General features: G+C 40.9%; 1 protein-coding gene across 1 annotated transcript; it reads left to right on the top strand.

Moving 5' to 3' along the window:
- The first annotated feature begins 669 nt into the window (after window positions 1-669).
- On the top strand, window positions 670-14,127 carry LOC110537042 (guanine nucleotide-binding protein subunit alpha-14). The gene is made up of 7 exons (XM_021622758.3): window positions 670-1,140; window positions 9,994-10,178; window positions 10,332-10,486; window positions 10,708-10,836; window positions 11,259-11,388; window positions 11,657-11,810; window positions 12,133-14,127. The coding sequence occupies exons 1-7, from the start codon at window positions 1,020-1,022 to the stop codon at window positions 12,324-12,326; spliced, it is 1,068 nt and encodes a 355-aa protein (XP_021478433.1). The 5' UTR covers window positions 670-1,019; the 3' UTR covers window positions 12,327-14,127.
- The last annotated feature ends 846 nt before the right edge of the window (window positions 14,128-14,973 follow it).

Raw genomic sequence — 14,973 nt, 5'->3', positions numbered from 1 at the left:
TGTGTCCCACTTGTTGTTGATTCTTCACAAAAAAATACAGTTTTATATCTTTATGTTTGAAGCCTGAAATGTGGCAAAAGGTCGCAAAGTTCAAGGGGGCCGAATACTTTCGCAAGGCACTGTAAAATGTAATGAGGTCATTGTTGCATTGTTCAACTGGCAGGCACACTCCTATAAACCCAGTGGGTTTACAATATCAACAGAACAGCCCAGTTTCTATGGGGAAAAGCCTCCCCTACTTGGTGACAGTTACCTTACCTGTAAAATGGAAAATAATTACAACCCAACTTGTGTGTGTGGGAGGGGTTTGTTTACACAATACCCCAGGTTTCAGTTGTTTCCAAACCCAAACTATATAATGGAGAAGAGAACTACAGTAGTTTACATCAGGGTTTCCCCCAAACTCGGTCCTGCCCCCCTCCCTGGGTAGAGATTTTGTTTTTTGCCCTAAAAATGCATGGCCGATTCAAATCAAAATCAGACCTTACCATTAAATTCTTACTTACAATCCCTTAACCAACACTGTAGTTTAAGATAATATTGACTAAATAAACAAAAGTAATTACAAAAAATGAATAAAAAGCCACACAAAATAACAATAAAGAGGCTATATACAGGGGGTACCGAGTCAATCTGTGGTGTACAGGTTAGTCAAGGTAATTTGTACATGTAGGTAGGGGTAAAGTGACTACGCATGGATAATAAACAGTGAGTAGCAGCAATGTAAATAGTCCAGGTAGCCATTTGATTCATAATTTAAAACAATTCAAATAATCGAAGCTTGATCAACTAGGGCAAAAAAACAACACAGGACTGAGTTTGGGAAACCATGGCTTATATCACCTGCTTCTGGTTTAAATGCATGTTAGGAATGCGACCCGGTTCCTACACGTAAGCATGACTTCTGCATTTTGACAGGGAGGGAGGACGTTATCTTGACCCGCATCCCCCTGGTTGGAATAAAAATCATTATCCATCTACCTCACCTTACCTACGGACGGCTACAACACGGCACCAATATGGGTGAATGCTGTATGTCGGCTGAAGAATTGGAGAGAAATAAGATACATCAGGAGATTGAGAGACAGCTTCGCCGGGACAAGAGAGAATCTCACCGCGAGATAAAGTTGTTGCTTTTAGGTGAGTCATGGCGTATGCTATGTATAATTGGTTATTCGGCAACTTTATGCGCGAGGTATAGTTAACTACGCTACTCCAAGTTGATTTTATATCGTAAAAAAATTGTTAGAGGAATAGGCCTAGTCTAGATAGCGTTTTGACAATTATTTTAATCTTGCAAATGAACATTTGACTTTCCTCAAATGGTTCCCATCATCTGTGGTTTAGTTTAAACTCGACTTGTCTTTAATCTGCTATAGATCAGTGCCATTTAAAGACCCAGTGCAGTCAAAAACTAGATTTTCTGGGTTTTAAATATATTTCCACACTATGAGGTTGGAATAATACTGTGGAATGAGGTTGGAATAATACTGTGGAATGAGGTTGGAATAATACTGTGATATGAGGTTGGAATAATACTGTGGAATGAGGTTGGAATAATACTGTGGAATGAGGTTGGAATAATACTGTGGAATGAGGTTGGAATAATACTGTGGAATGAGGTTGGAATAATACTGTGGAATGGTGAAAACAATGCTAATCCCTTTTTAGTGTAAGAGCTGTTAAAAAGACTGCCTGATATGTCAGCCTGTTTTGGTGGTATGGAGTTTTGGCGGTAAATTAGTTAATAGATCAATAAGAAATAGGTGACCGACTGGCTCAAATCGGTATTAGGTAGCAACATTTGAAATTGTGTTTTTTGCATTGGGTACAAGTAGAGACTCAGAGCTACAAAATTGTATATCATACACTGCATTTGAGGACCAATTGGAAAGTAATTCTGCTTTGAAAGTTGACAAACTTGTAAACTCACTTTTGAGAAAATAGCTTTGGTACTGAATGTTTTGGTACTTTCTGGAGAGCTCTCCTTTGTCTACACCCATTCAGCATTGTTCACACCTTCTTAAGCCAGCTCCACCCATCTCTTTAAGGATTCACATGGGAGGTCATGTGCAAAACAGTGAGTAGTGTAGTAAAGATTAAGACTAACAGTGGCAAAAGTAGTCACCTACAATAAGGAAAAATTCCAGGCAAACAGAAAGTGTCCAGATAAAAATATTTTATAAATATTAGATAATGCTTACCCAGACACACTAAATTGCTGGGTCATGTGAAAGAAATCAAATCAAATTTATTTATATAGCCCTTCGTACATCAGCTGATATCTCAAAGTGCTGTACAGAAACCCAGCATAAAACCCCAAACAGCAAGCAATGCAGGTGTAGAAGCACGGTGGCTAGGAAAAACTCCCTAGAAAGGCCAAAACCTAGGAAGAAACCTAGAGAGGAACCAGGCTATGTGGGGTGGCCAGTCCTCTTCTGGCTGTGCCGGGTAGAGATTATAACAGAACATGGCCAAGATGTTCAAATGTTCATAAATGATCAGCATGGTCGAAATAATAATAAGGCAGAACAGTTGAAACTGGAGCAGTAGCACGGTCAGGTGGCCTGGGGACAGCAAGGAGTCATCATGTCAGGTAGTCCTGGGGCATGGTCCTAGGGCTCAGGTCAGTTGAAACTGGAGCAGCAGCACGGCCAGGTGGACTGGAGACAGCAAGGAGTCATCATGTCAGGTAGTCCTGGGGCATGGTCCTAGGGCTCAGGTCCTCCGAGAGAGAGAAAGAAAGAGAGAAGGAGAGAATTAGAGAACGCACACTTAGATTCGCACAGGACACCGAATAGGACAGGAGAAGTACTCCAGATATAACAAACTGACCCTAGCCCCCCCGACACATAAATTACTGCAGCATAAATACTGGAGGCTGAGACAGGAGGGGTCAGGAGACACTGTGGCCCCATCCGAGGACACCCCCGGACAGGGCCAAACAGGAAGGATATAACCCTACCCACTTTGCCAAAGCACAGCCCCCACACCACTAGAGGGATATCTTCAACCACCAACTTACCATCCTGAGACAAGGCTGAGTATAGCCCACAAAGACCTCCGCCACGGCACAACCCAGACAGGATGACCACATCAGTGAATCAACCCACTCAGGTGACGCACCCCCTCCAGGGACGGCATGAGAGAGCCCCAGTAAGCCAGTGACTCAGCCCATGTAATAGGGTTAGAGGCAGAGAATCCCGGTGGAAAGAGGGGAACCGGCCAGGCAGAGACAGCAAGGGCGGTTCGTTGCTCCAGAGCCTTTCCGTTCACCTTCCCACTCCTGGGCCAGACTACACTCAATTATATGACCCACTGAAGAGATGAGTCTTCAGTAAAGACTTAAAGGTTGAGACCGAGTTTGCGTCTCTGACATGGGTAGGCAGACCGTTCCATAAAAATGGAGCTCTATAGGAGAAAGCCCTGCCTCCAGCTGTTTGCTTAGAAATTCTAGGGACAATTAGGAGGCCTGTGTCTTGTGACCGTAGCGTACATGTAGGTATATACGGCAGGACCAAATCAGAGAGATAGGTAGGAGCAAGCCCATGTAATGCTTTGTAGGTTAGCAGTAAAACGTTGAAATCAGCCCTTGCTTTGACAGGAAGCCAGTGTAGAGAGGCTAGCACTGGAGTAATATGATCAAATTTTTTGGTTCTAGTCAGGATTCTAGCAGCCGTATTTAGCACTAACTGAAGTTTATTTAGTGCTTTATCCGGGTAGACGGAAAGTAGAGCATTGCAGTAGTCTAACCTAGAAGTGACAAAAGCATGGATTCATTTTTCTGCATCATTTTTGGACAGAAAGTTTCTGATTTTTGCAATGTTACGTAGATGGAAAAAAGCTGTCCTTGAAATGGTCTTGATATGTTCTTCAAAAGAGAGATCAGGGTCCAGAGTAATGCCGAGGTCCTTCACAGTTTTATTTGAGACGACTGTACAACCATTAAGATGAATTGTCAGATTCAACAGAAGATCTCTTTGTTTCTTGGGACCTAGAACAAACATCTCTGTTTTGTCCGAGTTTAAAAGTAGTAAGTTTGCAGCCATCCACTTCCTTATGTCCGAAACACATGCTTCTAGCAAGGGCAATTTTGGGGCTTCACCATGTTTCATTGAAATGTACAGCTGTGTGTCATCCGCATAGCAGTGAAAGTTAACATTATGTTTTCGAATAACATCCCCAAGAGGTAAAATATATAGTGAAAACAATAGTGGTCCTAAAACGGAACCTTGAGGAACACCCAAAATTTACAGTTGATTTGTCAGAGGACAAACCATTCACAGAGACAAACTGATATCTTTCCGACAGATAAGATCTAAACCAGGCCAGAACTTGTCTGTGTAGACCAATTTGGGTTTCCAATCTCTCCAAAAGAATGTGGTGATCGATGGTATCAAAAGCAGCACTAAGGTCTAGGAGCACGAGGACAGATGCAGAGCCTCGGTCCGATGCCATTAAAATGTCATTTACCACCTTCACAAGTGCCGTCTCAGTGCTATGATGATGGGGTCTAAAACCAGACTGAAGCATTTCGTATACATTGTTTGTCTTCAGGAAGGCAGTGAGTTGCTGCGTAACAGCCTTTTCTAAAATATTTCAGAGGAATGGAAGATTCGATATAGGCCGATAGTTTTTTATATTTTCTGGGTCAAGGTTTGGCTTTTTCAAGAGAGGTTTTATTACTGCCACTTTTAGTGAGTTTGATAGAGAGCCGTTTGTTATGTTCAACATAGGAGGGCCAAGCACAGGAAGCAGCTCTTTCAGTAGTTTAGTTGGAATAGGGTCCAGTATGCAGCTTGAAGGTTTAGAGGCCATGATTATTTTCATCATTGTGTCAAGAGATATAGTACTAAAACACTTGAGCGTCTCTCTTGATCCTAGGTCCTGGCAGAGTTGTGCAGACTCAGGACAACTGAGCTTTGAAGGAATACGCAGATTTAAAGAGGAGTCCGTAATTTGCTTTCTAATAATCATAATCTTTTCCTCAAAGAAGTTCATGAATTTATCACTGCTAAAGTGAAAGTCATCCTCTCTTGGGGAATGCTGCTTTTTAGTTAGCTTTGCGACAGTATCAAAAAGGAATTTCTGATTGTTCTTATTTTCCTCAATTAAGTTAGAAAAATAGGATGATCGAGCAGCAGTAAGGGCTCTTCGGTACTGCAAGTTTGTGCTATAAATCAAATCAAAACAAATCAACTTAGTAAATTAGTCACTTGCGCCGAAGACCTTACAGTGAAATGCTTACAAGCCCCTAACCAACAATGCATAAAAAAAAAAATATGAATAAGAAATAAAAGGAACAAGTAATTAGAGCAGTAAAATAACAAGAGCGAGACTATATACAGGGGTTACTGGTACAGAGTCAATGTGCGGGGGCACCGGTTAGTCGAGGTAATTGAGGTGATATGTACACGTAAGTAGAGTTATTAAAGTGACTATGTATAGATAAGAGAGTAGCAGCGGTGTAAATGAGGGGATGGGGAAACAATGCAAATAGTCTGGTTACCATTTGATTAGATGTTCAGGAGTCTTACTGCTTGGGGGTAGAAGTTGTTTAGAAGCCTCTTGGACCTAGACTTGGAGCCCCGGTACCGCGGCAGCTGAAACCTGGTTCCTGACTGAGTCCGAACACTCCTTGGCGACAACAACACCAGGCTCCAGAGCATCAAAACTCTAAAACAGGAAATAACAAAAAAAGTTAAGAAATTACAACCTTGCACAACATCAATAATTGAATTATTCACCTTCCAAGTTTAGATAAGAAGAATAACCTCATACAATGCAATGAAAATAATATTCACCTGAAGTCCTGGTACCGCTTGAACTGTGGCAGCGGAGTACAGAGTCACGTGTTGTTGCCAGCCATACAGTATTTTTCCACCAGCACCGTACCATCCTCCAGTCCAACCAGCTGTGGGACGTTGACCCCTGTCACAGTGCTGTCCTTCACAACACCAGCAATCTCAGACAAAGTATTCACTCTGGTCTTTCTGAAGCGCTGCTTTGGTAAGGCCGAAACACCAGTCGAGGGCAAACTTGGTGTGGCCTGTGATCAGGAAGTGAAGGTCCAGACTGTGGTGGAGCTTGTGCACGGTCCGCCAGACACAATACCAGAGCACAAACTTGTTCTTGTTTTGGCCACTGCAGTTATCACAGATTAGGCACGTGTGTTTTTCCCCAACTCCGTAGTTGGTGAAGAAATAAGGCTTGTAGTTGACTGCGCTGATGCCGTTGCTGGATGCCATGCCTTCATCAATCAAGTAGTTGACTCGTTGTGGTATTTCTTCACAGCAGACACCAAACAAGCCACACTTGCGAGGAGTTAAAAAGTAGATGGGACCTGGCTGCGTAGGGTCCAGAATGATATTAAGTTAATGAAAAGAAAATGTAACGTAAAACGTAAGATAATGTTTTAATGCATCATTATCAGGTAAGTTTCACTTGACTACAAATGTAAAGAGCAACAGCACTGTATACAGAATCATCATCTTGGAAACTGGACATTAAAATGATAACACACAGCCCGACTACACACACCTCTAGAAAATACAGAAATAATGTTAGATCAATAAAAGTAGTGCCAATCGTGTTTGAGGTCAATTAAATAGTCAAAACGTTTTGCATATGCTTCACATACCAAGTGTTGCCATCAATTACTTATAGAGACGCCACACTGCTGCTTTTGTCACATGGGATGGCAGCAGCTTTCCACCAAAGTGTTTGTGTCCTGGGTGGCCTCCTGGTAATACTATTGCATTATCCTCTGTGTAGTTGTTGATGAAGTTCACCACTCGTCCTCATTCTTCAGGTGTAACCTGTGCTTGCTTGGGCCAGCTCTTATTTTGATGGGAGGCATTAGACCATTCTCCTTGTATGACTGGTGGAGGAGAGTCAGGCGTGTTCTACTGATGCTGAAAGACAAATTCCAGATACAAATATTTTGGCATTATAATAGAATAGTTGGCTGTAATCACCGCCAGACATACCTGGCTAACTTGATGGGTCATGTAATCATCTGGCAAAGTGGAGTCTTTTGTTTAGACATGCTAGCTAAACATTGAACCATAATCCTAATCCATAGAGTACTAGCAATACAAACCGATTGTCATAACTAGCTAAAGTTAACCAAATAGGTTCAATGTTAGCTAGTTAGGCTATAACTAGCAATGCGAAATGGCATTTTGTGATAACATTACTACATACAGATAATAAACGTAATGTTAGCAAGCAAGCCAATGTTAGCAAGCAAGCCTAGCCTAACAGTATCCTTTAGCAACCTTCTGACACAATTAGAAACGTATAATATCTGAAACTGTAGCTAGACTCTTACCCGTATACATGGATGAATGTATAAGACGTCCTGTTTCGTTTCCATTGCTTGGCCCGTTGTGTCAAATCACTCTGGTTCACACTGACCATGTACAATGCCATAAAAATCATCTTAAACTTTAGCCCCCACCCAAAATCTGACCATTTCACTCACCCTAGCAGAGCTTTTTAGGCTGTTTTCATGTTAACCAGAGTGTTGGTAACTGTAACTGTGCTCCTGGCAACAATTTAACTACGCTTTTTTGCCGATTTACTGACACCGGCCATATTCAACCAGTGTTGAGCGTTAGTAAATTCATCAGTTATTCTGCACTCTGGCACACTCAGACGAGAGTAATCTGAACAGTAGTTGCAGTGAAGTTCTAATAAAATGGATACTTGCATAGTCGACTCTTTTGTTAAGTTTTAATACGCAATTCTTTAAAAAAAAGCTGCTTTTGACAGGATTACCTACTGACCAGCTCAAATAGACAGAAGCATGCTATATGGCAGACCAATCCAAATTCATCTTTCGGCACTCATTATCTCAGCCAATCATGGCTAGCAAGAAAATATTATAATAAAAGTAACACAATAACAAGGCTATATCACAGGAGGTTGGTGACACCTTAATTGGGGAGGACGGGCACGTGGTAATGGCTGGAGCGGAATCTGTGGAACGGTATCAAATACATCAAACACATGGTTTGATACTATTCCATTTGCTCCTTTCAAGCCTTTATTATGAGTCATTCTCCCATCAGCAGCCACTGGGCTATATACAGGGGGTCTGATATCCAGAAGCTATTTTCGGTCATAAGAGAAATTAGAAGAAGCATTATGTACAAAATTTGTTACAAACCATGCAAAAAAATATTATAATAGCACAATTGGTTAGGACCCGTAAAACAGCAGCCATCCCCTCCTGCACCATGAGATGAACATCTAGTCTATATATCACCTCTATGGAATAGTAGGCTGCATCTTCCCTGGCAGGACAAGTTTTCTTATCATAGTTGTTCTCCAGAGAAGCCCTGGGTGGTTGAATAGGTATGAGTCACTCCAAACCCCATTCTCCACATAGAAACCTGTTAAACCAGTAGATAATTGAGCAGACACTCAGAACAAGGCTACACTTTTTGTCTTGGAGATTTTCAGCCCTGAAAAAGGTGAGTATTACTGGCAGAGTAATTACAGTCAGGACGAATAACAGTAGGCTACATTTTTTAAATGACTGTCTGTACGTCTTCATGACATAGTTTAAATGTGCTGTACAAAGTGTGACTGAATGTGTAATCTAGGGGCGACTGATGGCGAGTGGGCATTATCATTCATAGAACAGTCCTTCAAAACTACTTGGAGAGGGACCAAGAAGCACTTTCTGAAAGCCTCTATCCTACGTCACACTTATCTCACCTGCATCTCTCTTCTATCCAAACTGTCATCTAGCACATTTTAACTCTCTGATCAGCAGTTATGGCTATGCGTGGTATGTGGACAAGTGGCAGTAGTTGATCCTGGCTTGCATTTTAATGCAACACTCATGTGAGGCCAACTTCAATGCAATTTAATGTCAGAATTTCTCATAGTGAAATGATTACTAGCCACACCGTACTATTGTAGTAGCTACATGAAGGCCTACTGCACTATTGTAATAGCTACATGAAGGCCTACTGCACTATTGTAATAGCTACATGAAGGCCTACTGCACTATTGTAATAGCTACATGAAGGCCTACTGCACTATTGTAATAGCTACATGAAGGCCTACTGCACTATTGCAAAATTTTCACACGGTGCATTTTACTACTTACTATCAAAACATGGATTGTTCTTAGGTTATTTTAGGAATGCGTTAAGTATTACAGGACATTGAAGAAAGGTCAAACCAATCTTATCCTTCAGCTTCAATTAACAAACTTCTCAATGTATTCCTGCTCTATAGGTCATATTATTGGCCAATAAGCCAAAGTATGCAATACATGTGGATGAAGTGGTACCTTTATGTAACACACACCCACATGTAACACACACGTTCTCGTACACACATGCGTACATAAACTCACACACACACACACATTTGTTTTACTATCCTTGTCTGGACCAAACAATTGATTCCCATTCAAAAATAAGCATAAATACCCTTTTTCCTTGTGGAGACCGGCAAAATATTTTCCTTGTTTTACTATACTTGTGAGGACTTCTGGTCCCCACAAGGATAGTAAAAAGAAACACACACACTGAGGGTTGTGCTCAATTCACAATTATGGAATTGACTCCAATAGACCTCGACAGCTTGTAGTCCCAAAAACAGGAAATTAGTAGAATATTTGCATAAATGTTTGTTTTCGTTGGTCATTCCTTCTAAGATTGACATGAAAATCAATTGTTTCATCAATATTTGATATGCATGTGTATAACAACATGTTTGATGTTTTATGTACAATATGTTTATTTGTATAGACTACACCTAATTTAGAAGAGGCATTTTGAATTTCATAGGAAATATAATTGAATTATGTGAAATTCTTTAATTCAAATTTGAATTGAAATTCTTTATTCTGTTTACTACATAAATTCAATAATTTAATTGGGATTTGTGAGGCACTCTCAATTCCATTCTAAATTGAGCCCAATCCTGACACACACCGACATTCACAGACTCATGTCTCTCCTTTCCCAGGGACTGGTGAGAGTGGGAAGAGCACCTTCATCAAGCAGATGAGAATCATCCATGGGACGGGCTACTCCGAGGAGGACAAACGAGGCTTCACCAAGCTGGTGTACGGGAACATCGTCATTGCTGTTCAGAAAATGATCCAAGCCATGAAGACCCTACGGATTGATTTCAAAGATCACCAGAACATTGCAAGCAGCTTGTCAGAAGATTCAGTATCATATGATTGTGTTTTTCTAAAGGGGCTTGCTGGTTCATAAGTTTAAGTATCAATCTCTAGGAACATCTACTCTATGAATAGGTTTTTATTGTCATGTCTAAAACGACATCTCTGTGTGTTCCAGAGCCATGCAGACAAGCTGAGCAGGGTGGAGGCAGACATATTGACCAACCTGGAACCATGGCAGGTGGATGGCATCAGAAGACTGTGGAGTGACCAGGGCATGCAGAAGTGCTACGAGCGCAGGAGGGAGTACCAGCTCTCTGACTCTACCAAATAGTGAGATTTGTCTTTTACCCACTCACTCAGTCCAAGCTCAGGTATACATGCATGTACACTCAACAAGTCACAGCTCCTTGAATCTGCCAAATGTGTGATCTGTATCCATAGATAGATAGATATGACTATGCACTCCATAATAAGTCAGGTATCTAGTGTTAGGGTATTTAGCAAAGTATGTGCCACTGCCAATGCATTTTCCAATGTTATTTTCATGATAGTTACCTGAGTGACCTGGACAGAATCGCTGCACCCTCATACCTCCCCACTCTGCAGGATATCCTCAGGGTCAGGGTCCCAACCACTGGCATCATAGAGTACCCCTTTGACCTCAAGACTGTCATCTTCAGGTCAGTAATCTCTCTATTGGAGTAATGGTGTCAGAGCCTTGTTGTCCACTGAGGCTATGGTTCTGTTTATATACTTCTACTATACTTTTTTCGACCCTTCCTTCCTTCCTTCCTTCCTTCCTTCCTTCCTTCCTTCCTTCCTTCCTTCCTTCCTTCCTTCCTTCCTTCCTTCCTTCCTTCCTTCCTTCCTTCCAGTAATCTCTGATCTAACTTGTTTGGATCTTTGAAAGCTATGTACTGTAGTTGAGCTCTTACCTCCACTTATTTAGTAATGTTAGACCAGTGATTACTTCAAGGAAGAGTGCAGGGAATGAGGGAAGGAATTATTCCCCATGTCAGCATTTTAAATGACACCCTGAAGGTGGTTCCCTATAGCTGGAATAGAGTGTGATTTGAGATGTGTTCCGTGTTGTTTTTACCAGGATGGTGGATGTTGGAGGTCAAAGGTCAGAGAGGAGGAAGTGGATCCACTGTTTTGAGAGGGTCACCTCCATCATCTTCCTGGTGGCTCTCAGCGAGTACGACCAGGTTCTCTATGAGAGCGCCAATGTGGTGAGTTGTTTCTCCCATGGTCACATAAAGTCAAATAAATGATTTGGGGTACTGTAAAATGTACTACCACTACCAGCCAGGTAGACTCCCTTCATTGTGTACGTGCGCAGTAGTGTATAATCAAAGATTATGGAGGGTTCAATGTGGAGGGTTCAATGTGGCGGGTTCAATTTAATTCCAAGCCTAAGTGTTTTTAGACATATATTATTCTACCAATAACACATTTGAACATGATCTGAATCTTCATATGTGTTTATGTTCCTTGCAGAATCGATTAGAGGAGAGCAAAGCCTTGTTTACAACCATCGTCACCTATCCCTGGTTCCAGGAGTCCTCCATCATCCTCTTCCTCAACAAAACAGACCTCCTAGCAGACAAGATCTTACACTCCAACTTAGCAGACTACTTCCCAACGTTCACTGGTTAGTACACTAGACTAGTACACTGGTAGTCATACATTTAGTTGTATATTCAGGCTATACTCCAACCTTGCTGAGTACTTTCCTAAGTACACTGGATAGTTATGCCTTGATAGGTGTGTGTCAATATCTTTTACATATCCATTGTTGGGGTCAATTCCACCTAAATTCCAGTGAATTAGAGTTCATTCCTATATATAAAAGAGTCCATATCCAATTCAAGTGACGGGAACTGGAAGGGACCCCAACTCTGACCGTATTATGCATGAAGCGATTCCCAGTGTATTTTACAAACATTCTTTTTCATAAATGTATTCTTTTAAAGGTCCACAGAGAGATGCAGAGTCTGCTAAGATGTTCATCCTGAACATGTACAAAGAGCAGCACATAGGGCGTCACAAATCTCTGTACAACCACTTCACCTGTGCTACCGATACAGAGAACATCAGAGTTGTCTCCAAAGCTGTCAGGGACACAGTCTTCCAAGAAAACCTGGATCGGTTCGGGTTAGGGGTTTAGGACTAGTGTGGTCACGGTTATATGCTACAAACATGTTATTTTAGTTTGGGGTTACAGTTTTGCTACAGAATAACTGTGGTCGTGAATAATACACTTTCTTACTATAGCAGGACTTCAGAAACATTTTGATTTACACTGCTGTTCAAAAGTTTGGGGTCACTTAGAAATGTCCTTGTTTTTTAAAGAAAAGCACATTTTTTTGTCCATTAAAATAACATACAATTATTGTGAATCTAATGTACTTGTCCTCTTGATCAGAGTTGACATTGAGAACTCTCCATAGAGACTGGTGTTTTGCGGGTCAACAGTGAAGCGGCGACTCTGGGATGCTGGCCTTCTAGGCAGAGATGAAAAGAAAAAGCCATATCTCAGACTGGCCAATAAAAATACAAAATTAAGATGGGCAAAAGAACACAGACATTGGACAGAGGAACTCCTAGAACTGCCTAGAAGACCAGCATCCCGGAGTCACTGTTGATGTTGAGACTGGTGTTTTGCGGTTACTATCTAATGAAGCTGCCAGTTGAGGACTTGTGAGGCGTCTGTTTCTCAAACTAGACACTGTAATGTACTTGTCCTCTTGCTCAGTTGTGCACCGGGGCCTCCCACTCCTCTTTCTATTCTGGTTAGAGCCAGTTTGCGCTCTTCTGTGAAGGGAGTGGTACACTGAGTTGCACAAGATCTTCAGTTTCTTGGCAATTTCTCGCATGGAATAGCCTTAATTTCTCAGAACAAGAATAGACTGACGAGTTTCAGAAGAAAGTTCTTTGTTTCTGGCCATTTTGAGCCTGTAATCGAACCCACAAATGCTGATGCTCCAGATACTCAACTAGTCTAAATAAGGCCCGTTATATTGCTTCTTTAATCAGAACAACAGTTTTCAGCTGTGCTAACATAATTGCAAAAGGGTTTTCTAATGATCAATTAGCTTTTAAAAATTATAAACTTGGATTAGCTAACACAACGTGCCATTGGAACACAGGAGTGATGGTTGCTGATAATGGACCTCTGTACGCCTATGTAGATATTCCATTAAAAAAATCTGCCGTTTACAACATTAACAAAGTCTACACTGTATTTCTGCTACATTTGATGTTATTTTAATGGACAAAAAATTTGCTTTTCTTTCAAAAACAAGGACATTTCTATGTGACCCCAAACTTTTGAACGGTTGTGTGTATATATATATATATATATATACATATTTTTATATATTTTTATATATCAGCAGTTGTCGCAGTGCTATACAGATACCCAGCCTAAAACCCCAAAGAACAACCATGGAGTTTTTCCTGGCCACTGTGCTTCTGCATTGCTTGCTCTTTATGGTTTTAGGCTGGGTATCTGTAAAGCACTTCATGACAACTGCTGACGTAAAAGGGCTTAATAAAATACATTTGATTGAATTTGATTGTGAAAAGTATGAATTGTAAGAAATAACAGACAGACTCCTGAACATCTACCATATTATGAGATGGGGTATCAGTAGGCTATCCCATCTGTATGACATGGTTGATGAGAAAAATACCCTGGGAAGAATGTTGCCGATCCTTCCTGCACAGTTCCTGCAGGTTAAGAGGAAGTAAAGGGAAAATATGCCTACAGAGTCAAAGTTCCTTAGTTTACATTTGTGTTGTAATAGGTGCGTTTCACATTGTGTATGTTTTATAATTGACACTTTCCTCCTTTTTTGTATCTATAAAACCTCAAATAAATTATCAACACATTCACAGGATTCTGGAATGGTCACTGGTTTGTTAATGTTTGTGCAGGTATCTTAGCAATAAATCATTAAAATCGACCCTATGGAGAGTTCTGTCTCATTTCTCACAGGACATGTAGAGTAGGGAACTAACCTGTGGTTTAATATTGTAATAGTTCGTGATAGTCTATATAATTTATTATAAACTGGGTGGATTGATTGGCGGAAAGCAGGTATGACAAAACATTTATTTTTTACTCTTCTCATTATGTTTAACCAGTTTATAATAGCAATAAGGAACTTTGGGTATTGCCAATATACCACAGCTAAGGGCTGTATCCAGGCGCTCTGCATTTCATCATGCATAAGAACAGCCCTTAGTGTGCCTTATTGCTTTAATATATAATAGAAGGGTTATAATAAGGAATAGTACGTCACCTCATTATTGGCTTTTTGAACAGCCAGATTGTGTATTTCAGTGCTTGACTTGGGCTGGAGATGTCCAGAACACCGTACCAGCACTTTACATTTTGGGAAATTGCATACCAAAGCAAGTAGCCTATCGCTGGCCCAGATTCACACACCAAGGCAAAACAAATAATCAAAGCAGAATGAAGGCGGAATCTTCATTTGATAACAATGGAGAGTGGGCATTCATTTTCTGATTCCTCTGTTCAAATGTATTTGCCGCTAGTCTGTGAATCAGTGAATGACAGTACACTGTTCGAGATTGCGCAGATTGAAAATGTGCCAACCTGAATGGCATGATGCGCTGTTCCAAATGGTCAAATCAGGTTTTGTAAGGTCGGAAAGTCATGGAAATTAGTTTCCTAATTGTTCATGTAATTCATGAAAGCACACTTGTAAATATGATCAATCAATAAAAAAAACTACACATCAGCCATTATCTGAATGACCCTTCAGTGCATATCTGTGGTGCTGCTT

Source organism: Oncorhynchus mykiss, chromosome 12 (genome assembly GCF_057628025.1).
Source record: "Oncorhynchus mykiss isolate SJ-2025 chromosome 12, ASM5762802v1, whole genome shotgun sequence".
NCBI lineage: Eukaryota > Metazoa > Chordata > Actinopteri > Salmoniformes > Salmonidae > Oncorhynchus > Oncorhynchus mykiss.
Note: the sequence above shows the minus strand (reverse complement) of the source record. Positions and strands in the feature narration are given on the sequence as shown.

Coding starts and splice junctions, on each gene's coding strand:
- LOC110537042 (XM_021622758.3), top strand. CDS start 1,020: ATGGGTGAATGCTGTATGTCGGCTGAAGAATTGGAGAGAAATAAGATA. Junction 1,141..9,993: donor GATAAAGTTGTTGCTTTTAG/GTGAGTCATGGC, acceptor CTCCTTTCCCAG/GGACTGGTGAGAGTGGGAAG. Junction 11,389..11,656: donor TCTATGAGAGCGCCAATGTG/GTGAGTTGTTTC, acceptor TGTTCCTTGCAG/AATCGATTAGAGGAGAGCAA.